The sequence below is a fragment of the Lipophrys pholis genome, assembly GCF_963383615.2.
Source record: "Lipophrys pholis genome assembly, chromosome: 16".
NCBI classification, from domain to species: domain Eukaryota; kingdom Metazoa; phylum Chordata; class Actinopteri; order Blenniiformes; family Blenniidae; genus Lipophrys; species Lipophrys pholis.
This window is the reverse complement of record NC_137634.1, coordinates 27,861,954-27,887,754: the sequence shown is the minus strand read 5'-3', so window position 1 is coordinate 27,887,754 and position 25,801 is coordinate 27,861,954. Positions and strand designations below refer to the sequence as shown.

At 48.3% G+C, this 25,801-nt stretch overlaps 1 protein-coding gene across 2 annotated transcripts in view; it reads left to right on the top strand.

Moving 5' to 3' along the window:
- Nucleotides 1–20,805, top strand: part of LOC308121284 (uncharacterized protein) — a 39,479-nt gene extending 18,674 nt beyond the window's left edge. Inside the window, exons 3-12 of one of the 2 annotated variants that reach the window (XM_080482448.1) lie at nt 6,829–6,936; nt 7,536–7,716; nt 7,835–8,065; nt 8,244–8,350; nt 9,329–9,476; nt 11,774–11,826; nt 13,414–13,511; nt 14,238–14,529; nt 15,707–15,802; nt 17,757–20,805. In XM_080482448.1, the coding sequence (XP_080338574.1) occupies nt 6,829–6,936; nt 7,536–7,716; nt 7,835–8,065; nt 8,244–8,350; nt 9,329–9,476; nt 11,774–11,826; nt 13,414–13,511; nt 14,238–14,529; nt 15,707–15,802; nt 17,757–18,872 (2,430 nt within the window). In that variant the 3' untranslated portion in view covers nt 18,873–20,805. The remainder of the gene's footprint in view (nt 1–6,828; nt 6,937–7,535; nt 7,717–7,834; nt 8,066–8,243; nt 8,351–9,328; nt 9,477–11,773; nt 11,827–13,413; nt 13,512–14,237; nt 14,530–15,706; nt 15,803–17,756) is intronic. The other variant, XM_080482449.1, reaches the window with a different exon arrangement.
- Nucleotides 20,806–25,801: the final 4,996 nt, after the last annotated feature.

Below are 25,801 nucleotides of genomic sequence, written 5' to 3'. Positions count from 1 at the left end.
GGGCCTTATGTCCTCTACTGTAAAGAGAAAGTGAAACTAATGGAGAGGATGCTGAGGCAGCGATTATTCACAGCTCAAAACGAATCTCCTGACACCACCTCGTCTGAATATTCCAATAATCGGGTCCAGCCCAAGTATTCTGGTCGTTTCAGTGTCGCTTTGAATGTATCAGGAGAACCTGTCCGTTGTCCCGGTCAGCAGGTTGTCCCGGTCAGCAGGTTGTCCCGGTCAGCAGGTTGTCCCGGTCAGCAGGTTGTCCTCATTAAGGTGTGTTAACAGGTAAGTATGTGTCCTGCCCAGTGACGTGTCCAGTACAGGGTGGAGCTCTGACCGGGTCCACTCCTCACAGGTTCTACTGTATATTTGAGTGAAACATGAAAATATATGATTTTATCAAAAGAATTTCAGAGGTGAATCAAAATTATAGTTAAGTTGAAAAATTCACTTATTTATATTATGAATAGTGTTTTTAACTTTTAAAATTCAAGACCCTCAATATACCTCTCTCTCTACCTCCCTCTACCTCTCTCTACCTCTCTCTACCTCTCTCTACCTTTCTCTCTACCTCTTTCTCGACCTCTCGCTCGACCTCTCTCTCTACCTCTCTCTCTACCTCTCTCTACCTCTCTACCTTTCTCTCGACCTCTCTCTCTACCTCTCTCTCTACCTCTCTCTCTACCTCTCTCGACCTCTCTCTCTACCTCTCTCGACCTCTCTACCTTTCTCTCGACCTCTCTCTACCTCTCTACCTTTCTCTCTACCTCTCTCTACCTCTTTCTCGACCTCTCTCTCGACCTCTCTCTCGACCTCTCTCTCTACCTCTCTCTCTACCTCTCTCTACCTCTTTCTCGACCGCTCTCTACCTTTCTCTCTACCTCTTTCTCGACCTCTCTCTCTACCTCTCTCTCTACCTCTCTCGACCTCTCTCTCGACCTTTCTCTCTACCTTTCTCTCGACCTCTCTCTCTACCTCTCTCGACCTCTCTCTCTACCTTTCTCTCTACCTCTTTCTCGACCTCTCTCTCTACCTTTCTCTCGACCTCTCTACCTCTTTCTCTACCTCTCTCTCGACCTCTCTTTCTACCTCTCTCTCGGCCTCTCTCTCTACCTCTCTCTTGGCCTCTCTCTCGACCTCTCTCTACCTTTCTCTCTACCGCTCTCTCTACCTCTTTCTCGACCTCTCTCTCTACCTCTCTCTACCTTTCTCTCGACCTCTCTACCTCTTTCTCTACCTCTCTCTCGACCGCTCTCTCTACCTCTCTCTACCTCTTTCTCAACCTCTCTCTCTACCTCTCTCTCGGCCTCTCTCTCTACCTCTTTCTCGACCTCTCTCTACCTCTTTCTCAACCTCTCTCTCTCTACCTTTCTCTCGACCTCTCTCTCTACTTTTCTCTCGACCTCTCTCTCTACCTCTCTCTCTACCTCTCTCTACCTTTCTCTCGACCGCTCTCTCTACCTCTTTCTCAACCTCTCTCTCTACCTCTTTCTCGACCTCTTTCTACCTCTCTCTCGGCCTCTCTCTCTACCTCTTTCTCGACCTCTCTCGACCTCTCTACCTCTTTCTCAACCTCTCTCTCTCTAAATTTCTCTCGACCTCTCTCTCTACCTTTCTCTCGACCTCTCTCTACCTCTCTCTCTACCTCTCTCTACCTTTCTCTCTACCGCTCTCTCTACCTTTCTCTCGACCGCTCTCTCTACCTCTCTCTACCTCTTTCTCAACCTCTCTCTCTACCTCTTTCTCAACCTCTCTCTCTACCTCTCTCTCGGCCTCTCTCTCTACCTCTTTCTCGACCTCTCTCTACCTCTTTCTCAACCTCTCTCTCTACCTTTCTCTCGACCTCTCTCTCTACCTTTCTCTTGACCTCTCTCTCTACCTTTCTCTTGACCTCTCTCTACACCTCTCTCTCTACCTTTCTCTCTACCTCTTTCTCTACCTCTCTCGCTACCTCCCCCTTTTTTAAATAGAGTGAACAAATGGATTGACTGGAACTTTTTCACTCTACCTCAGCCACAATATTAGACGGCTACTTGTAATATATGTGCAGTAAATGTTCTGATCGATTTCACACCAAGCAACATGTGGAGTTCATTGAACGGAATAAACAACAAGGAAGCGCCTGAAGCAGCTAACTTTGAAGGAAAGAAGTGAACATTCTCCATCTCATAGTGTGCAGCACAAAACCTCAGAGAACTCAACTTCACTGTTAAGGATGGACAACCGCTGTCAACTGCTGGGTCACGGGATTCCTGCTAATGAGCCACCTGGAGCCCCGGTACGACCGGTAAACCCAGACGGCGTCACCTGGAGCCCCGGTACGACCGGTAAACCCAGACGGCGTCACCTGGAGCCCCGGTACGACCGGTAAACCCAGACGGCGTCACCTGGAGCCCCGGTACGACCGGTAAACCCAGACGGCGCCACCTGGAGCCCCGGTACGACCGGTAAACCCAGACGGCGCCACCTGGAGCCCCGGTACGACCGGTAAACCCAGACGGCGCCACCTGGAGCCCCGGTACGACCGGTAAACCCAGACGGCGTCACCTGGAGCCCCGGTACGACCGGTAAACCCAGACGGCGTCACCTGGAGCCCCGGTACGAGCGAGATCAAACCAAAACTCAATTGTTCATCTCATCGAGCTGGTATTCCTGACCTAAATCCAACAGCAAGTCCGCAATTTGCCTTTCAAAATAAGATTTGCAAACGCTAGCTACTTTGCAACTTATATCTTTATTTTAAACGGTTCTCAATTATCAATTTTTTCGAGAGGTCCACATCGGCTGGGACCTGTCTGACTCTCATAGCTAATGGAGGCTGCCCGCTGAGAACACACACACACACACACACACACACACACACACACACACACACACACACACACACACACACACACACACACACACACACACACACACACACACACACACACACACACACACACACACACACACACACACACACACAGACTTGTGTTGCAGTACTGCCCTCCATGGAAAACATGGAAGTGTGATGTAGGAGAGCGGTGTGTTCAGGGAAGAATTGTTTGTGTGGAGCTCTATGAAGTAGTTCTGTGTCTATAGCTCTGTCTAAAGTTCCGTGTGTTGTTGTTAGCGACCAGGTCAGAGCGCGCCCGCTCACAGGGATTCGTACCCCGCGATTGGAGTGCAATAGTGGAAATAAAGCCCGAGTTCAGCTTTGGATGCTCCTGCCTTGTTGTCAAGTCCTTCAGCGTGTTTACTCGGACCGCTAGAAGCAAGTTACCTGCTACGAGCCCAAAGTCTTTTTTTAATTTTTTAATTAATTTTTTTATCAGGGACAGTGCTATATACATAGATAAAATGTGTTGCACATAGAGTATATAGCTCAACACTAATTTGCAACTCTGGTCCCTGGAAGAGCTTTTCAGAGGGTAAAAGAGGAAACAACAGTACATACAACACCAAGATACATCAGACAAGCAGAAATACACAGAGTAAATATCTGATTCACAATTATCTGTTATCATAAAACACATTTTCTCCCTCCCTTTCTCCCTCACTCATTCATTACAGTAAAATACATTCCCTCCCTCCTTCCCTCCCTCATTCACTCCCTCACTACAGTAAAACACATTCCTGCCCTCCCTCCCTCACTCCCTCACACATTTCCTGACTCCCTCTCTCCCTCCCTCCCTCCTTCACTACAGTAAAACACAGACCCTGTAGACATAGTAGTATTTTATAAGTGGGTACATTCTTGTCTTGTTTTCAGCCAGTTTTTAACCTTTGAGGTGAAAAGTTTGGGATCTGGTATCATTTTAATTTGTTTGGCCATGCCTTCCAGGAGTGACTTCCTGTTATTGAGAATGTCTTTGGTCAGAATGTGTTTTACAGTTGGTAGGGACCCAGCTCCTGGTGACTCTGCTGCTGTCCTGTGTTTGGACAGAACCAGAGAGTGGTTCTGGTTCTGTCCTGTGTTTGGACAAAACTAGAGAGTGGCTCTGGTGCTGACTTATGGAAGCATTTGAAGGTTAATTTCAGAAAACAGAGGTCGATGAAACTTTCTAAACTCAGGAAATTATACTTTTGATGACTTTCCAGTGATGATACCTCCTTGGTTTTCTATCCAGGACTTTAAGAGTTTGGTTGTATAAAGACCCAATGTGTTCTGGAAGGAGCCGCTTGAGCCCGTACTGTCAGACCATACCATATGTGAGAGAATATCACTGAGTGCATGTACAGTATGGCTGCTTGGTGTGGTATGGAATGTCTGATTACTTTAAAACTATTCAGATGTTTTTACTGTTTTTGATGTGGTGGTTTATGTTAGCTCGCTCCCAGCTACGGTACGAGGCTGGACAGCAATAAAGGTAACACTTGTCCTTGTTATTTGACTCGGCCATTGGACTCGCAACATATTTTAATCGTCTCGACTGAGTCCAACTCTGTTTTTAAACCTGGGTTAAAGCTTGAATCTTTTTTAAATCATTTTTTAATTGATGCAAATCCACCTTCAGACGTCATTTGGACAGTCAATCCTCTAAAAAGACGGCCAAAAAAACAGCACACAACTGGAGTTTGGCTCTTATTTTTCACCATTCCAACATTCCATAGTGACTTTCTGCTCCTTTCACTTTATTTCTGGACGTGTCTGAATCAAAAGCTTCAACATGGAGGAATGGAGGTGTAGAATGATAGAACTGCTCTACAGCCGTTTCCATGGTAACCTAGGTAAACACTCTGATTAAAGTTCTCTTTCACATGAAGCCATTAAAAGGCTCATTTTAGCTCTAAAAACTCCAACTTTCATTTACAGTAGTTTGTAGTTTGTTTAGTAGTTCCTGAGGAACCAGAAGTCTGGCTTCATTAGAAAGAAGTTCTGTGGGTAGAAAATATTAATGATGCGTCTCATAGCGCAGCGCCCCCTGCTGCCTCATGCAGACCTCAGCCTGCGGTCAGAACGCCAAACAAGACCTGGAAGTGAAGTCAGTCACAATGATGTTACCGGGTGATACATGATTCCCCCCATAATACACTCTGGTTCACTTCCAGGCGCGTAACGTCATGTAACGATCCCGAAAATCCCCGCAGAGGGTCGGAGCCTCGTGCACAGGGTGGAGGACGAGTTTGACGTCACGAGTCCTTAAGTTTGACTTTCATAACAACAGAGAACATGAGGCCCGAGGGCCAGAACCCACCAAGAGGTCCAGTCTAGTCCCACCAAGCAAGGAGCTTATGGAGGATTTCTACTAGTTTTTTCTTCATTTTCAGGAACTGTTGAATCTTGTAAAAATATAGTGGATTTCATTACAGACACTGAACACAACAAAGAAAAACTTTAAAGTGTAAATTTCAAGGTTATTATAGCAATGGAGGAGGAGAACAGAGTAAGCGGAGGAGCAGGAGTGGGAGGAGAAGGAGGAGCAGGAGGGGGAGGAGGAGGAGAAGGAGCAGGAGGGGGAGGAGAAGGAGCAGGAGGAGGGGGAGGAGGAGAAGGAGCAGGAGGGGGAGGAGAAGGAGGAGCAGGAGGGGGAGGAGGAGGAGAAGGAGCAGGAGGGGGAGGAGAAGGAGCAGGAGGGGGAGGAGAAGGAGCAGGAGGAGGGGGAGGAGGAGAAGGAGCAGGAGGGGGAGGAGAAGGAGCAGGAGGAGAAGGAGCAGGAGGAGGGGGCGGAGAAGGAGCAGGAGGAGGGGGAGGAGAAGGAGCGGGAGGGGGAGTAGGAGAACAGAGTAAGAGGAGGAGCAGGAGGGGGAGGAGGAGGAGCAGGAGCAGGAGGGGGAGGAGAAGGAGCAGGAGGAGGGGGAGGAGGAGAAGGAGCAGGAGGGGGAGGAGAAGGAGCAGGAGGAGAAGGAGCAGGAGGGGGAGGAGAAGAAGCAGGAGGGGGAGGAGGAGGAGAAGGAGCAGGAGGGGGAGGAGGAGGAGAAGGAGCAGGGGGAGGAGAAGGAGCGGGAGGGGGAGTAGGAGAACAGAGTAAGAGGAGGAGCAGGAGGGGGAGAGGGGGAGGAGAACAGAGGAGCAGCAGGAGGGGGAGGAGGAGGAGAAGGAGTGGGAGGAGAAGGAGGTGGAGCAGGAGGGGGAGGAGGAGGAGAACAGAGTAAGAGGAGGAGCAGGAGGAGGAGGAGGAGGAGAAGGAGGTGGAGCAGGAGGGAGAGGAGCGGGAGGAGGAGGAGGAGGTAGCATGCTTTTCAATGCTAATGCTAGGCTAGTTAGCTTAGCAGATTAGCATGTGAGATAAGACCAGATTCCAGGTCAGGGACACCTGGGGAGTAGCCAGTGGGATTTTCAGGTCGATAACATTTAAAGGGCCGGAGGCGGCGATTGGGCTGACCCGGACGGGCCAGGGGGTGAGGTCCCGCCCAACGCTGCTTGCAGCTTTAATTGTATTTCATTTTCCTCATGGCACTGACTCAACCAGTGACATTTGTTACATGTTTTATTTACATATTGTGTGACTGACCTAGAGAAGCTAATTGGTTTACGATTGTTGTGCTGGCGCTTAGTTATTAAATAAATAACTCTGTACTTTTATGTCTATTTGTTGTTTTTTTTTAAGAAAAAAAAGTTTTAAGTCAAGACTGATACACAAAAGAATGATCTGCCTTTTCCACAATAAGACAAACCACTTACTAGGTAATTCAGTGCTGTTTTCCGGTGTCTGTATCGGCTGGTTTTAAAAACCTACGGTGTCAGTATCAGTTGATACTAAACCTAAGGTATTGGTATCAGGATCAGCGGTAAGAAAGGCGGCTCGGGGCAACCTTTGACAAGAAGGGGTCAGGTACAGGGTAGGTGGGGGCAGATTCTGTTGTCTCCTGCTCTTCTTATTGTTGGTTGTTCTTCTTCCTGTTGTCCAGGTGACTTTACTGTGGGAGGATCAGACTCGACGCCACCTGCTGGCCAGCGCCAGACTCTACTTCTTGCCCGAAGACACGCCTAAGGGGCGGAGCAGAGAGCATGGAGAGGTGGGTCATCCTTTTAGCTTCAGGTTAGGGGGCACATGCTCTCTGTTTGACAGCCCTAATGAATACCAATAACAATGTCAAAGTAGATTGAAAATTGAAAATATTTACTATCATATATACAGATAAACATTTACCCTGTACAAGCTTACTTTGCTGGTCCCCAAAATTATATTTCAACGACAACAAAATGGGATGCACGGAGTACGTACAGATAGCCACTAAAGAGTATTTCTACTAATATTAAAAGGAAAACAAAGTAAATAGAGGAATTACACTGACTGAAACTCTGATTAAATCAACTGAATGAAACTGGCGATACTGAAGTTATGATGCAATAGTGCTGTGTGTGTGTGTGTGTGTGTGTGTGTGTGTGTGTGTGTGTGTGTGTGTGTGTGTGTGTGTGTGTGTGTGTGTGTGTGTGTGTGTGTGTGTGTGTGTGTGTGTGTGTGTGTGTGTGTGTGTGTGTGTGTGTGTGTGTGTGTGTGTGTGTGTGTGTGTGTGTGTGTGTGTGTGTGTGTGTGTGTGTGTGTGTGTGTGTGTGTGTGTGTGTGTGTGTGTGTTCGTGTGTGTGTGTGTGTGTGTTCGTGTTCGTGGAGCAGGATGAAGTTCTGGCTGTGTCGAGGAAGATGGTGGTCCGGGTGGAGGATCTGGTCCAGTGGTCCTGCTCTGAGCCGGCTGGGTGGAGGTGGGCTCCGTCCTGCGGCACTAATGGTTTCCACAAACCACGGCAGAACGATTTGGCGGAGAGGAGCAGCGAGCCACTCCGAGACCGAACCCCGAGTAAGAACCTGCTCAGCCACTTCCTGTAGAGAACAAAGAAGGCTTGTTGTTGATGTGGGTTGTGGTGGTGTTGGTTGTTGTGGTCCCGGTAGTCCTGACCACCACTTGTCCTCCTCAGATGGTGTTCCGGACCTTCGGGGGGTCAAGGTTCTGAGCTACCCGCAGTACTGCCGGTTCAGGTCCCTGCAGAGGCGGATCCAGGACAGGGCCCGAGACCCAGGTCTGCAGGACCCCCACCTGCTGGCGCTGGGCGGGGTCAGGGTGCAGTCCAGCACCCGGCTCATGTACTGCAGGGACACCTTCAACCACCCGACACTAGAGGGCAGCACCGGCTTCTCCTGGAGCTTCAGTAAGTGACCTGCCAGAGCCAGGTTTTGAACCTGGTCCGAACCAGTTCAGAATTGGGCCAGAACTAATTTGGGATTAAACACAGAGTCACCTGGTCTAAAAAGTCTCATTACTGGAAGTGTGTGTGTGTGTGTGTGTGTGTGTGTGTGTGTGTGTGTGTGTGTGCGTGCACACTGCAGGGTGTCCATCCCTCAGCCTCAGAGGACGACCTCGTAAGAAAAAAGGAAGAGACAGTCGCGATTCTCCGAGTTCAGTTCAGTCGGAGTCCTGGATCGAGAGGATGAAGGTTCACTGTCTCTACACGCTGTCTCTACACACTGTGTCCACACGCTGTCTACACACGCTGTCTCTACACGCTGTCTACACACACTGTCTACACACACTGTACACACACTGTCTACACACACTGTGTCCACACGCTGTCTATACACGCTGTCTATACACGCTGTCTACACACGCTGTCTACACACACACACACTGTCTACACACGCTGTCTACACACACTGTCTACACACGCTGTCTACACGCTGTCTACACACACTGTCTCTACACGCTGTCTACACACACACTGTCCACACGCTGTCTACACACACTGTGTCTACACACACTGTCTCTACACGCTGTCTCTACACGCTGTCTCCACACGCTGTTTACACACACTGTCTCTACACGCTGTCTACACACGCTGTCTACACGCACTGTCTCTACACGCTGTCTACACACACTGTCTACACACACTGTCTACACACACTGTCTACACGCTGTCTACACACACACTGTCCACACGCTGTCTACACACACTGTGTCTACACACACTGTCTCTACATGCTGTCTCCACACGCTGTTTACACACAGTCTCTACACGCTGTCTACACGCACTGTCTCTACACGCTGTCTACACACACTGTCTACACACACTGTCTACACGCTGTCTACACACACTTTCTACATGCTGTCTCTACACGCTGTCTACACACACTCTCTACACGCTGTCTACACACACTCTCTACACGCTGTCTACACACACTGTCTCTACACGCTGTCTACACACACTGTCTACACACACTGTGTCTACATGCTGTCTACACGCAGTACACACTCTACACATGCTATCTCTACACACTGTCTTCACAAGCTGGGTCTGCACGCTATATAGACACTATCACTACACACCATTGTCTGTCCCTTTGCCCTCCACGGGTGGTTCTGTGTCCTGATAGTGTCCCTGACTAACCCCCCCCCCCCCCCCCCCCCCCCCCCCCAGGAGAACGTGATGGGCAGTGTGGAGGACGGCTGTGAGGGCGACTGGCTCCCCCACCCAGAGGAGCAGCTCTTCCTGGATCAGCTGTACGGCTTCATGGAGCGCCACGGTTCACCCATTCACAAGGTGCCAAACCTGGGCTTCAAGAAGAGTGAGTTCACCCATTCACAGGGTGCCCAACCTGGGCTTCAAGAAGAGTGAGTTCACCCATTCACAGGGTGCCCAACCTGGGCTTCAAGAAGAGTGAGTTCACCCATTCACAGGGTGCCCAACCTGGGCTTCAAGAAGAGTGAGTTCACCCATTCACAAGGTGCCCAACCTGGGCTATAAGAAGAGTGAGTTGACTCATTCACAGGTTGCCCAACCTAGGCTATAAGAAGAGTGAGTTCACCCATTCACAGGGTGCCCAACCTAGGCTATAAGAAGAGTGAGTTCACCCATTCACAAGGTCCCCAACCTGGGCTTCAAGAAGAGTGAGTTCACCCATTCACAGGGTGCCCAACCTGGGCTTCAAGAAGAGTGAGTTCACCCATTCACAAGGTGCCCAACCTGGGCTTCAAGAAGAGTGAGTTCACCCATTCACAGGGTGCCCAACCTGGGCTTCAAGAAGAGTGAGTTCACCCATTCACAAGGTGCCCAACCTGGGCTTCAAGAAGAGTGAGTTCACCCATTCACAGGGTGCCCAACCTGGGCTTCAAGAAGAGTGAGTTCACCCATTCACAGGGTGCCCAACCTGGGCTTCAAGAAGAGTGAGTTCACCCATTCACAGGGTGCCCAACCTGGGCTTCAAGAAGAGTGAGTTCACCCATTCACAAGGTGCCCAACCTAGGCTATAAGAAGAGTGAGTTCACCCATTCACAAGGTGCCCAACCTAGGCTATAAGAAGAGTGAGTTCACCCATTCACAAGGTGCCCAACCTAGGCTATAAGAAGAGTGAGTTCACCCATTCACAGGGTGCCCAACCTAGGCTATAAGAAGAGTGAGTTCACCCATTCACAAGGTGCCCAACCTGGGCTTCAAGAAGAGTGAGTTCACCCATTCACAGGGTGCCCAACCTGGGCTTCAAGAAGAGTGAGTTCACCCATTCACAGGGTGCCCAACCTAGGCTATAAGAAGAGTGAGTTCACCCATTCACAGGGTGCCCAACCTAGGCTATAAGAAGAGTGAGTTCACCCATTCACAAGGTGCCCAACCTGGGCTTCAAGAAGAGTGAGTTCACCCATTCACAGGGTGCCCAACCTGGGCTTCAAGAAGAGTGAGTTCACCCATTCACAGGGTGCCCAACCTGGGCTTCAAGAAGAGTGAGTTCACCCATTCACAGGGTGCCCAACCTAGGCTATAAGAAGAGTGAGTTCACCCATTCACAGGGTGCCCAACCTAGGCTATAAGAAGAGTGAGTTCACCCATTCACAAGGTGCCCAACCTGGGCTTCAAGAAGAGTGAGTTCACCCATTCACAGGGTGCCCAACCTGGGCTTCAAGAAGAGTGAGTTCACCCATTCACAAGGTGCCCAACCTGGGCTTCAAGAAGAGTGAGTTCACCCATTCACAGGGTGCCCAACCTGGGCTTCAAGAAGAGTGAGTTCACCCATTCACAGGGTGCCCAACCTGGGCTTCAAGAAGAGTGAGTTCACCCATTCACAGGGTGCCCAACCTGGGCTTCAAGAAGAGTGAGTTCACCCATTCACAAGGTGCCCAACCTAGGCTATAAGAAGAGTGAGTTCACCCATTCACAAGGTGCCCAACCTAGGCTATAAGAAGAGTGAGTTCACCCATTCACAAGGTGCCCAACCTAGGCTATAAGAAGAGTGAGTTCACCCATTCACAGGGTGCCCAACCTAGGCTATAAGAAGAGTGAGTTCACCCATTCACAAGGTGCCCAACCTGGGCTTCAAGAAGAGTGAGTTCACCCATTCACAGGGTGCCCAACCTGGGCTTCAAGAAGAGTGAGTTGACTCATTCACAGAGAGGGTCGCCGGTCTATAGGTCGAGAAGTGGAGCCATGACTTCATCGTTTTCGGCGGCATTTTAAAATTTCTCTATTCTGGAACCCGTTTTCAAAATAAACGTTTTCAGGTTCCTAAAACGCCGTGCCGTGTGGATGCTCGGACAAAAACGTGAAATGGCGTTGTCGTGGTAACAGGCCCCCAGTTCTTCATTTCTCATCTTTTTTCTTTTGTATATTTTTTTCATTTATTTTTTAAAAATCTTTTCATCTTTGCATGGTAACTTGAATTTTTATATATATTTTTAGGGACCGAGGCGGTTTTCTGCATCACTTTTCATTGAAACTATTGTTATTCTAAAAGTTACAATTTAAACAGTTTTTCATCCCAAGTCAAAGTGAACAAATCTAATCTAGAACATTTAATCTGACCATCTCTTCTGTTTGTGTTTTTCCTCTGCTTGTGTTTTGTGTTTTTCCTCTGCATCGTGGCTCCGCCCCCAGTTGACCTCTTCCTGTTGTTCTCTGTAGTCAAACGTCTCGGCGGCTACAAGAAGGTAAAACTAATTTCTGCTCTGACGTTCCGTCATCAAACAATTCATAGATTCATTTTAACTTCTGCTTCCTGTCGTTATCGACTGTCACCTTCACTTCCTGTCGTTATCGACTGTCACCTTCACTTCCTGTCGTTATCGACTGTCACCTTCACTTCCTGTCGTTATCGACTGTCACCATCACTTCCTGTCGTTATCGACTGTCACCATCACTTCCTGTCGTTATCGACTGTCACCTTCACTTCCTGTCGTTATCGACTGTCACCATCACTTCCTGTCGTTATCGACTGTCACCATCACTTCCTGTCGTTATCGACTGTCACCATCACTTCCTGTCGTTATCGACTGTCACCATCACTTCCTGTCGTTATCGACTGTCACCTTCACTTCCTGTCGTTATCGACTGTCACCATCACTTCCTGTCGTTATCGACTGTCACCTTCACTTCCTGTCGTTATCGACTGTCACCATCACTTCCTGTCGTTATCGACTGTCACCATCACTTCCTGTCGTTATCGACTGTCACCATCACTTCCTGTCGTTATCGACTGTCACCATCACTTCCTGTCGTTATCGACTGTCACCTTCACTTCCTGTCGTTATCGACTGTCACCATCACTTCCTGTCGTTATCGACTGTCACCTTCACTTCCTGTCGTTATCGACTGTCACCTTCACTTCCTGTCGTTATCGACTGTCACCATCACTTCCTGTCGTTATCGACTGTCACCTTCACTTCCTGTCGTTATCGACTGTCACCATCACTTCCTGTCGTTATCGACTGTCACCTTCACTTCCTGTCGTTATCGACTGTCACCTTCACTCCCTGTCGTTATCGACTGTCACCTTCACTCCCTGTCGTTATCGACTGTCACCATCACTTCCTGTCGTTATCGACTGTCACCATCACTTCCTGTCGTTATCGACTGTCACCTTCACTTCCTGTCGTTATCGACTGTCACCATCACTTCCTCTCGTTATCGACTGTCACCTTCACTTCCTGTCGTTATCGACTGTCACCTTCACTTCCTGTCGTTATCGACTGTCACCTTCACTTCCTGTCGTTATCGACTGTCACCATCACTTCCTGTCGTTATCGACTGTCACCATCACTTCCTGTCGTTATCGACTGTCACCATCACTTCCTGTCGTTATCGACTGTCACCTTCACTTCCTGTCGTTATCGACTGTCACCATCACTTCCTGTCGTTATCGACTGTCACCTTCACTTCCTGTCGTTATCGACTGTCACCTTCACTTCCTGTCGTTATCGACTGTCACCTTCACTTCCTGTCGTTATCGACTGTCACCATCACTTCCTGTCGTTATCGACTGTCACCTTCACTTCCTGTCGTTATCGACTGTCACCATCACTTCCTGTCGTTATCGACTGTCACCATCACTTCCTGTCGTTATCGACTGTCACCTTCACTTCCTGTCGTTATCGACTGTCACCTTCACTTCCTGTCGTTATCGACTGTCACCATCACTTCCTGTCGTTATCGACTGTCACCTTCACTTCCTGTCGTTATCGACTGTCACCTTCACTTCCTGTCGTTATGGTCAATTAACTTCTGTCTGTCTCTCTCAGGTGACCTCTGACCGTCAGTGGAAGTTGGTGTATAATGAGCTGGGTGGATGTCCGGGCAGCACCAGCGCCGCCACCTGCACCCGGAGGCACTACGAGAGGTACTGACCCGTTCTGATCCATCCAAGGGGGTATTTCAGAAGGCTTGTGATGTCATGTTGTTGTGTAGCTCAGAAGGTATTCCAGAAAGCGTGTTAGCGTGGTAGAACACTGTGAACAGAACCTGAGGGCTGTCACCATGGTAACACACTCTGGGAACAGAACCTGCTGGTTGTCACCATGGTAACAGACTGAACTAAACTTGCTGGTTGTCACCATGGTAACAGACTGAACTAAACTTGCTGGTTGTCACCATGGTAACAGACTGAACTAAACTTGCTGGTTGTCACCATGGTAAATCAGGTGTCCTGCCATTCCCAGAGGAAGACCTTTTGGAATGCTCTCGCTTTCCAGCAAACAGCATCAGTTATCTGAAGAACTTTCTCCAACATCAACAACCTCACACTCTGGACTGGACGTGTGCTCACATGAGAGCAGGTTTTGCTCAATGCTACTCTTCTTGATGATATTGTGATGCAGAACATCTTGGTAAAACAACAGTGTGTAGAGCAGTGAGCGTCGTCTCCCTCGCACTGGAACAGCTGTTACTAATGATGCTGGTGTCCTGACCCAAGGACCTCCAGCTCCATGACGTGAAATAACTCCATTGTTTTCAGTCTGTTTTCAGTCTCTCCCCCCACACACACACATACAATACTGATTGGTTCATTCTGACACTTTACTTTCTAGCTGCTCGTTAAGTTGGAGTGTTTGTCTTTGTGTGGCAGGCTGATGCTTCCTTATGAGGACCACCTTCGAGGAGGAGGAGTAAGAAGAGGAGGAGCAGCCACAGGAGGGGGAGGGGGAGGAGAAGGAGCAGCAGGAGGAACAGCAACAGGAGCAGCAGCAGTAGGGGGAGGAGGAGGAACAGCAGCAGTAGAAGGGGGAGAAGGAGCAGCAGCAGCAGCAACAGAGTTTAAGATCCCCGAGTCGCCTGTTGCCCACAAATCTCGGGGGATCCGGGGCAGGAAACCTTTGCCCCGGGGCAGGAAGCAGAGGGGCGGAGTTAATGCTGCCATGGTAAGATTTGTACATGACACATCCAACCTCTATCTGTCCTGTTCAATAGAATCAGTAGAATCAATAAAAACAATTGAATCAATACATTCAGTAGAATGAAAAGAATCAATAGAGTGTGACTGTTGATGTTGTTTACATTGATGTTGTTGATTTTGTTGGCATTGTTGATGTTGGTGTTGATGCTGATGTTATTAGCGTTGTTGACTTGTTGTTATAATTGATGGTGTGGTGACTGGTCAGTGTACCCTTGTAGTCCGACTGTAGTGCTAATGCACAGGGGCCTGTACTACGATACTGGATTGTTTCTTATCAAGATCACTTCAAGGATTAACTCTGGTTTTCCTTACTATGACGCTCGTTCACTTATCGGGATAAATCATCGTGGTAACTGCCTCTGAATGTCAAACCTGCTCCCGAGCAGGATACCTTCTGGATAAGATCACAGTGAGTGTAACCAATCAGATGTCTTGGAAAATGATCTGCTCATTCTTAAATGATTGCGATTGGTGCATTGTCTCAATTCAATTCAACTTTATTTATATAGCACCAAATATAACACAGGTTCAGCGCTGAGCGCAGCAGAGAGGAGGTTAGTTGTTTTTTTTGACACAATAAACTAAATCCTCGTCACCGAGGCTTTGAAGGATGTTTTTGTTCTCGACTGACACGTTTCTGCTTTAATAAAGTGAAACTGATTGATCACAGTGCTGTCCGGTTATATTACCAGATGAATTAATATTGGATAATCTCACCAAGTCAACTTGGTTTTGGATGCAGCAGCAGTGTTACTTTAACCTGGTGGATGTGTTTTATTTCTTGGTGTTTTAGGAGAGTAATTGATCCTTCAGTAATCTAAACTGTGCTGCAGGGTTTCTCCGTGTGTGTGATTGGTCAGACGTTACAAATTCCACCCCTTTCATATGAACGCGCAGACATAGGTCTAGGAACCAGCGAGTTGATAACCTGCTTCGTAGTAACAGTGATCAGCATGTCTGGATCAGTCAACCCAGGAAACGGAGAGATCCTGGATATGTTGATCAGGGTCGTAGTACAGACCCGAGGACTCATTGTTCCAGTTGTGGTGACTTTAGCTTCTGTTTGACTTCTACTGGTGATCCTACCTCTGTTTCTTCAATTGCCCCTCCTGGTTATTTCCCCCGTGCTTCCTGCCCCCCAGGTGAAGGGCTTTGGCAGTTCAGTTGTGAAGCGGGGTCGAGGCCGCCCGCCAGGAGCCCGGAACAAGTCCACAGTGACGACTCAGGCCAAGCTGCAGGTAACTGTCAAAGATCCTCACCCCACCCCCGCAGGGCAATAAACAGGGTGGACTGTTAGGGGGCTTTTCCACCAGAAAGAATCAGGTTCTAGTTCTGGTCCAGGGCCAGACTCAGCACCAGTTCTTTGTCTTTCCACTGCCAAAGCCCCGGACTACCAGGGGCTCAACTGCTACTACGCTGGCCCCACTTCGTTGTTCGACCAGAGAGGAGCCAGACTGGGACCTGACGTGTCATCAGCTGTGGGTGGAGTTATCTCTGGAGTTATCTCTGGAGTTATCTCTGGAGGTATCTCTGGAGGTATCTCTGGAGTTATCTCTGGAGGTGTCTCTGGAGGTTTCTCTGGAGGTATCTCTGGAGGTATCTCTGGAGTTATCTCTGGAGGTATCTCTGGAGTTATCTCTGGAGGTATCTCTGGAGTTATCTCTGGAGTTATCTCTGGAGGTGTCTCTGGAGGTATCTCTGGAGGTATCTCTGGAGGTATCTCTGGAGATATCTCTGGAGATATCTCTGGAGATATCTCTGGAGTTATCTCTGGAGTTATCTCTGGAGTTATCTCTGGAGGTGTCTCTGGAGGTTTCTCTGGAGGTATCTCTGGAGGTATCTCTGGAGGTATCTCTGGAGGTATCTCTGGAGGTATCTCTGGAGTTATCTCTGGAGGTATCTCTGGAGGTATCTCTGGAGTTATCTCTGGAGTTATCTCTGGAGGTGTCTCTGGAGGTTTCTCTGGAGGTATCTCTGGAGATATCCCTGGAGTTATCTCTGGAGGTATCTCTGGAGGTATCTCTGGAGGTATCACTACCTACAAGGCAGAAGCGAGGCTGAACCGTCTTTCTGAAAACTCCAGTGAACACGGAGCCCCAGAGTGGTTATAGAGAAAAAAAAAATAACGCGTGGGAATGATATAATAAGTCGTTCCCTGAAGTTAATAATACGAGGGAACGGGATTATTTAATCCGAGTTGACGGAGCCGCGGCTCTCAAGATGCTGCAGAGCTCCACCTGTCAGTCAGCTACGTCAGATAGAATTTAGAAGCAGTTTTCCATTGTGGTTTATTTTCCACACTTTTCATGGTGACATGATTCTAACTAACGTCACGTCCAGGTCTTGTTTCACCTTCTGACCGCCGGCTGAGGAGCTGCAGCCGCTGAGCAAGGCAGTGTGAGGCAGCAGGGGGCGCTCCGCTCCGCTATGAGACGCTCTACAGAACTTCTTTCTAATGAAGCCAGACTTCTGGTTCCTCAGGAACTACTAAACAAACTACAAACTACTGTAAATGAAACTTGGGAGTTTTTAGAGCTAAAATGAGCCTTTTAATGGCTTCATGTGAAAGAGAACTTTAATCAGAGTGGTTACCTAGGTTACCATGGAAACGGCTGTAGAGCAGTTCTATCATTCTACACCTCCATTCCTCCATGTTGAAGCTTTTGATTCAGACACGTCCAGAAATAAAGTGAAAGGAGCAGAAAGTCACTATGGAATGTTGGAATGGTGAAAAATAAGACCCAAACTCATTCATGTGTTATTATTCCCCTCTATGTCCACTCTGGGGCTCTGGACTAAAACAAGACGGACGTGAACAAACACCAATAGAGAGACGAAGAGACGTAATGTCTTCTGGCTCTTTGGTTCATCAGAGGTTCTGGTCAGACTAGATGGAGCGACCCGGACTAAACCACTGGTACAGTCCGTCTCCTGGTTCCTGTTTGAGCACCGTCAGCACTACAGTGGTCAAATCAGTGACGTATCACGTTTTGGAGTGACGAAGTGACGTAGCTCCCACTGGCTCTGTTAACGGTAGAAAAAGAACCGGTTCTTTGGTGGTGCTCATTTAAGAACTGGCACCGGCCCTGAACTAGAAGCTGGTTCTTTAGGTGGAAAAGCCCAATTAGAGATCTGCCCCTCTGTGGGGCAATAAACATGGTGGACTTCCCTTTTTACTTCTTCTTCTTGCAGCAGGTCCAGCCCTCCAGCCTCAGCCCACCCCCACCCCGACCAGCCCCTCCCAGCGTGCTCCTCTCCACCCTTCCTCGACACTTCAGCCCCATCAAAGGCCTTTGTCCTCTGGACGTCTTCAGGGGCCGCGTAAGTCTCCAGAGGAGCCCCGAGAGTCCAGGTCTGGCCCCCCAGGTCCTCGCTCATCCACCCCCCACAATATACACCCTGCAGCCCTCCCACCAGGCTGGAGATCAGCACCCGCAACGCTGCTCCGGCTGCGACGAGGGGGGCCAGCGGGGGGGCTGCCGTGGCCGATCCCCCATGCCCCCCCTGCGGGTCTTGCCCCTGAACCTCGACTGCAGCGTCCAGGTCTGCCAGCTGATGAGGACTCGCCGTCTAGACTCATCGCAGCTGCAGACCTTCACCCGCCGCCTATCCGAGGCCCTGTCTCAGGATCTGAGCCCCCCTGCCACCGCCCCCCCCGAGCAGGCGCTGCCCCTCAACCTCAGTAGACGCTTCGCCGCCAAAAGACCACCTCCCCAGGGGGCAGAGCTCTTTGGAGAACAGGCGCTTTGCAAACACCCCAGGTCGTCTGAGGACGGCGGCCCAGTGGGCGGCGAAGGAGGGGGGGGCGGGGGAGGGGAGGGGGCTGAGGCCAAACAGCAGGAGGAACCCGCCGACCTGAGCTCTCCCAGCAGGATCCGGGCCTTTCTGCTTGGCCTGCCACCGTTCCAGGTCAAGCTGGAGGAGGACCTGAACGGGATGCGCAAGTTTCTCCCTGCTGGGTCAGACACAGAGACCCGGTGGGCTGACAGCGAGCGAGAGGGCGTGGCCGGTGCGGCGAAGGAGACCCAGCGAGCTGATGGCGAGCGAGGGGGCGCGGCCGGCACGGTGAAGGAGACCCAGCAAGCTGATGGCGAGCGAGGGGGTGCGGCCGGCACGGCGAAGGAGACCCGGCGAGCAGATGGCGAGCGAGGTGGCGTGGCCGGCATGGCGAACGAGATCTGGCGGACTGACGGCGAGCGAGGGGGTGCGGCGCACGAGGTGGCACTGGAGCAGGAGGAGCAACAGAAAGCTGACAGAATGAACACAGTGCGGCAGTGCGACGCGGACGCCGGCGCTCACCGTCTTTAGTCTCTTCACATTTCCATAAGACACCTGGGATTTCTCGAAGTCGTAGCGGCAGCTGGACGCTGCCTCCAAGTCGCCGCTGACATTCTGGAGCAGACGAGTTTCGCTGCTTCATCCGAACTTTTCTCTCCTGCTTCATGGCGTCTGTGTGACAACAGCGTCGTAGCTAACGAGCAACGACAAAGAGAGTCGTGACAATCAGCGATTGCTTCCTGCCAGGTTCAGGAAGTGGGAGGCGGACTGACGAACGCTGCCGTTACCTCCAGAACACGTTCACACTACATTCAACGTTACCAACGTTCACCAATCAGCTGTCGCGTAGTTTTCTTATTTTGAACAAACATGGGATGATTGTTATGCTGGCCAATTATCAGAAAAACTTTATTCCACTTTCGCTTAAATCTCTAATCATGCTATTGCTAACACGCTAATGGTGATGAAAGAACCAGCCAACAAACTTCCAACGTGCAATTGGTGGAATGACGAGAAAATTAATTCAGCCTTTTTAATTCGTAAACGTCATTAAAATTGTTTGTTTGACGGTAACTAAGTTATCTTGAAGCGTTAGCTGATACGATCTGGAGATTCACATTATCTTGTTGCTTCAGGTGAAATGATGATCTATGGTGATGCTATGCATCAAGACGTTAGCATTAGCATCTAGCGTGTTCTGTAGTTAAGTAGTTTCATAAATCGTACTCTACTTCTGTAGAGAAATAGTTATTTTCTGATTGATGTTATTCGAGCGGGAAAGCGCCGCCCAGTCTTCACGTTATAGCTCGTTAAGTGAAGCGTTTCTATAGCCTGCTTGTTAGCTAAAAGTATATCAACTATTTGTACACGTACGTGCCTTAAGTCGGGTTGGTCGCCAGCCTCCATTGACGTGACGGGAAACCTCGACGTGACGGGCTAGCCAACAAAGAAATGCTAATGCGCTCCACGTGCTAACTCAGCTTCATGTTCCTCTTCCAGCCAGTTAGTATTTCAAAACTAGCGGTGGTGCCATTATCACGATGATGTCGCCAACATTCACACTACCTCAGGTTCTTTTGCATCGTTTCACTTTAACCTTTTTCACCTGTTAACATTTTATCATCAAAAGTCTGTTTCCTTTTGTGAAAAACCCAGAATGTTGATGGTCCAGTGTGTACAATAAAAGTAATACTACCTGCATTCACTGGGTGGCAGCAGTGAGTAGTATAATCACCTGCATGCACTGGGTGGCAGTAGTGAGTCGTATGTTCTGTATTGAATGACAGAACCATTACAAAGTGACTCGTTGTGCCACCGTGTGGGACAATCTGGCATTGCAAGGTTGCAATATTTAGGCTAACTAAATCAAAGTTGTCCAAAAAGTAATTCTTAGCTTTCTAAAAGAAATTTGAGGCCAATTGTTTTTTTTAAATTAACACGTACGCACAATTGGAAATTTCCCATGCTTAAAACTTGTTTCCGTGTTTTTTTGCGTTAGCTAGCGAACGCGTCCGACTGAACGAGGTTGCGGTTTCCCGTCATGTCGGTTTGCGTTAGCTAGCGAACGCGTCCGACTGAACGACGTTGCGGTTTTCCGTCACGTCGGTTTGCGATGGCTAACAAATGCGTGCCGCTGAAAGACGTCACAGTTTTGTTACGTCGTCGCCGCGGTTAAGATTTGCACAGCTACTGTTCCTCTGAGCTCCTCCGTGTTTAAACTCGCCATGTTTTACATTATTTTTTCTCCTAGCCTAGCGTCGACGCGGAGCTGAACTGGTGCTGTCGGCTGTCGCCATGTTATGTTCATTATTTTTTATTGTTTCTCTGACTGTTGTTACTGTTTCTTGTTGTACGATTCAGATATTCTTGAAACGAAGTGGGAACGTTTGCTCGCAGCACATTTTACGTCTTTACCAGAGTTTTAAAAAGAAAATATTTTGAAATTAAAAGAAACCACAACTTGGATTTTTTTCTTCTTCTCTTTAGTTTTAATTGTTGGTTGCGGGATTGTCGTACAAGAAGAACATACGAGGAGAAATGAACCGAGAGGACAAGCCAAAGTTCTCCAGCAGAGTTTTGAGGAACGAGCGACATGGCGATACAATTCTTCTTTGTTGAATTGTTTTCTTTTTGTCATTCCAAATTTATACAGTACAGACCAAAAGTTTGGACACACCTTCTCATTCAAAGAGTTTTCTTTATTTTCATGACTATGGAAATTGTAGATTCACACTGAAGGCATCAAAACTATGAACTAACACATGTGGAATTATGTACTGAACAAAAAAGTGTGAAACAAGTGAAAACAGGCCTTATATTCTAGGTTCTTCAAAGTATTACTGCTCTGGACACACTCTGCATTCTCTTGATGAGCTTCAAGAGGTAGTCCCCTGAAAGGGTCTTCCAACATTCTTGAAGGAGTTCCCAGAGATCTTAGCACTTGTTGGCCCTTTTGCCTTCACTCTGCGGTCCAGCTCACCCCAAACCGTCTCCATTGGGTTCAGGTCCGGTGACTGTGGGGGCCAGGTCATCTGGCACAGCACCCCATCACTCTCCTTCTTGGTCAAACAGCCCTTCCACAGCCTGGAGGGGTGTTTGGGGTCATTGTCCTGTTGAAAAATAAATGATGGTCCAACTAAACGCAAAGCGGATGGAATAGCATGATGCTGCAAGATGCTGTGGTCGCCATGCTGGTTCAGCCATGCTGGTTCAGCCATGCTGGTTCAGTATGCTGGTTCAGCCATGCTGGTTCAGTATGCTGGTTCAGTATGCTGGTTCAGCCATGCTGGTTCAGTCATGCTGGTTCAGTCATGCTGGTTCAGCCATGCTGGTTCAGTCATGCTGGTTAAGCCATGCTGGTTCAGCCATGCTGGTTCAGCCATGCTGGTTCAGTATGCTGGTTCAGCCATGCTGGTTCAGTATGCTGGTTCAGTCATGCTGGTTCAGTATGCTGGTTCAGCCATGCCGGTTCAGTATGCCTTCAATTTAGAATAAATCCCCAACAGTGTGACCAGCAAAGCCCCCCCACACCATCACACCTCCTCCTCCATGCTTCACGGTGGGAACCAGGCATGTCGAGTCCATCCGGTCACCTGTTCTGCGTCGCACAAAGACACGGTGGTTGGAACCAAAGATCTCACATTTGGACTCATCAGACCAAAGCCCAGATTTCCACTGGTCTAATGTCCATTCCTTGTGTTCTTTAGCCCAAACAAGTGTCCTCTGCTTGTTGCCTGTCCTTAGCAGTGGTTTCCTAGCAGCTCTTCTACCATGAAGACCTGATTCACACAGTCTCCTCTTCACAGTTGTTCTAGAGATGTGTCTGCTGCTAGAACTCTGTGTGGCATTGACCTGCTCTCTAATCTGAGCTGCTGTTAACCTGCCAGTTCTGAGGCTGGTGACTCGGATGAACTTCTCCTCCACAGCAGAGGTGACTCCTGGTCTTCCTTTCCTGGGGGGTCCTCATGTGAGCCAGTTCCTTTGTAGTGCTTGATGGTTCTTGCGACTGCACTTGGGGACACTTTCAAAGTTTTCCCAATTCTTCGGACTGACTGACCTTCATTTCTTAAAGTAATGATGGCCACTCCTTTTTCTTTACTTAGCTGCTTGTTTCTTGCCATAATACCAATTCTAACAGTCTCTTCAGGAGGACTATCAGCTGTGGATCCACCTGACTCCTGCACAACACAACTGATGGTCCCAACCCCAGTTATAAGGCAAGAAATCCCCCTTATTACACCTGACAGGGCTCACCTGGGGAGTGAAAACCCTTTCAGGTGACTACCTCTTGAAGCTCATCAAGAGAATGCAGAGTGTGTCCAGAGCAGTAATACTTTGAAGAACCTAGAATATAAGGCCTGTTTTCACTTGTTTTACACTTTTTTGTTCAGTACATAATTCCACATGTGTTAGTTCATAGTTTTGATGCCTTCAGTGTGAATCTACAATTTCCATAGTCATGAAAATAAAGAAAACTCTTTGAGAAGGTGTGTCCAAACTTTTGGTCTGTACTGTATATTATGAATTATTTTTTAACGACAGGGAGATGGATGCAGGAAAGAAGCAGCAAGGTATGATCTTTCATCCATCTACCTGTCGTTACAGAATTTATAGTGTACAATTATTCTATTCCGCAGACTTTTACTGTGAAGACTTCAGCCACTTCAAAGGAACAAATCACAAACGTTTTTCTTCCAACAAGCTATTTGAGAAAATCCCAACAAAACCTCCTCTTCCTCCCCCTCCATACTCTTCGTCAATTTAAGACTGTGGAAAGGGAAAAACTCCTGTTTTTATAGGAAGAAACCTGCATAACCAGGCTCAGAGGAGGAGACTTTCTGCTGTTCCAGTTGGGGTGAGAGGACAGGAGAGACAAGGAGGACAGACAGATAAGACCGATCCACGAGAGGCTTTGGAGTAACAACGTCCTGTTTCACTGTCAGATATCCTGGGGGGTGGGGGGGACGACCTCCATCAGTCCAAACCTCCAGCACCTTCACTTGAGCATTATTAAATAGAAAAGTCCAGGGCCGGTGGTGTTGCTGCTACTAAAATGTGCACAGCCAAAGAACGGGTTGTTTTTCCATTGTCAAGTTAGAGCCACGTTACTGTACCGACCGGGGACGGTACAGGTATGGACAAACACATCGATGCGATAAAGTCAGAGGAGTGGATATGGTAGAGAGACGAACACAGAAAACCAGATCTTTGAATGAAACCGTGTCCACAGTCCAGACTGAAACGACTGATTTAGAAAAGCTGGACCCAGAGTGGGAACGTCTGAACATTCCTCCTTTCAATTAGTTCACGTTTTTAAGAACCGACCGGGAGAGGTCGGGTTATTTTGAGTTGGACTTGTCTCGACACTTGGGACATCCCAAGTCGGGCTTAGTTCCCACCAGCAGGGACTTGGGGAGGAAGGACCCCACCTTCTGAAGCTATCCTGTTTTTGTTTTTTATTTGTAATATACAGTAGAACCACTGACAAGAGGACACCGTGTACTGGGCGGACACGTCACTGTGCATGGACATATTTAACCATTAACACGCCTTAATGAGAGGACAACCTGCCTGACGAGGACAACGGACAGGTTCTCCTGATACATTTCAAGCTGAGCGACACTAAAACGACCAAAATACTTTGGCTGGACCCGATTATACGAATATTCAGACGTGTCGGGAGATTAGTTTTGAGATGTGAATAATTGCCGCTTCCCCGCAGCACGGTGCTGCTGGGTGGAGCTCCTCTCCGTCAGCCCTCCATGCAATCCTGAGATTGTTGTTTAAAAATTTAAAAATAAAATTGTTGTTTAGGAAATTTGTAGCCTGAAGAGGCTTTCACGCTACCAGTGTCCGCAGGGCGCACATGATTGTTGCCATGCTCCACTCTGGGCTCACTTCCGTGCGCGTCCCATAATGTAAGGTAACGATCTTTATTTACTTTTGATCTGTGATTGTTCAGACGGGGAGACGGAGGATCTCCTCACACAAGCTTCAGGTAGGCTCTGGTGCATGCGCAGGTCGCACGCTCCACTGTGGGGCCGGAGTGGACACTCGTGCACAAGGGTGGATGACAAGTTTGACGTCATGAGTACCGCACGTACTTGCGGACATTGGTAGCATGCAGACGCCTTGAGGACGCCTTGAGGACGCCTTGAGGCGTCAGAGCAGATCCTAGCGTACAGGGGCGGATGTTGAGTTTTTTTTTGTTTTTTTTTTTAAACTTAATTTTTATTGAAATTCTTTCAGTTTTCACAGTTCCAGTGTCGGGGCAAAACAAATATACAAAATCTATCCATCTTTCATCAACCAAAGTGTCTATTGTCCAGTGGTGGCGGTGTCCTCTTCTGTCCTCCTGAAGTCAGTCCATTTTTCCCACTTTTCTTCATATTGAGACTCCTGTAATCTTAGTTTGTGAGTGAGTCTCTCCATTACTAATAATCCCTCAACACGTAACCACCGCTCCCGGGTCGGCGGCTCCACTTTGTACCACAATCTGGTCATCACTTTCTTGCTTGCTGTTAGTAATATCTTAAACAGATATACGTCATCTCTTTGTATCACATTATGAGTTATGTTTCCCAAATACAGCATCTTACAAGTTTTGGGGAACTGATATCCGATTACTTTTTGTAAACTCTGCCATATTTGTTCCCAATACACCTGCAATTTGTGACAGGACCAAAATATGTGTGTGTGATCTGCATCAACGTGTCCACACAATCTCCAACATGGCTGTTGTGCCGACACCACTTTTGTCCTTATTTTTGGAGTTATGAAAAATCTAACAATATTTTTCCAGCTAAATTCCGGCCAAACCCTGGAGCTGGTGGCCGTGCACTGTGATTTACACAGAACAAACCATTCTTCTTCTGTTATTTGTTCATTTAGCTCTCCTTCACATTTTTCTTTAATATATAGAGAGGAATCGTCCCTGTTCCACACCAGGTTCTGATATAAAGCTGAGATCACTCTACACCTTTTCCCTTCATAAGCTTTCTGAAATATCTCCACTATTCCATCATCTCTGTCAATCTTAATCTCCTTCTCCAAATAGTGTTTTAGTTGTAGATATCGATAGCGTTCATTTTCCTTCAGTCCAAATGTTTCCTTGAGTCTCTCCAAACCCTGCAGCTTCCCCCGTTCCATTATGGTGCATACTGCTGTGATTCCTTTGTTTGCCCATTGCTCAAATCCTCGATCAATCGTCCCTGGTTTAAACCTGAGGTCAAATGCAAACCAACTCTGCGTCTTTATCTCCTCCTCCAATTTATACTTTTCCACCACTACATTCCAAATTTCTACTGTAGTTTTAGTTATTATATCCAGTTTTCTCAACAGTCCTTTGTCTGCTATTAAGTTCCGTACCTCTGTGTCCATTGTGCCCAGTTCTAGATCTTTCCATCTTGTTGCACCAAAACACCAGAGGTCGGATTTGTGCTGCATAGAAATATTCTTTC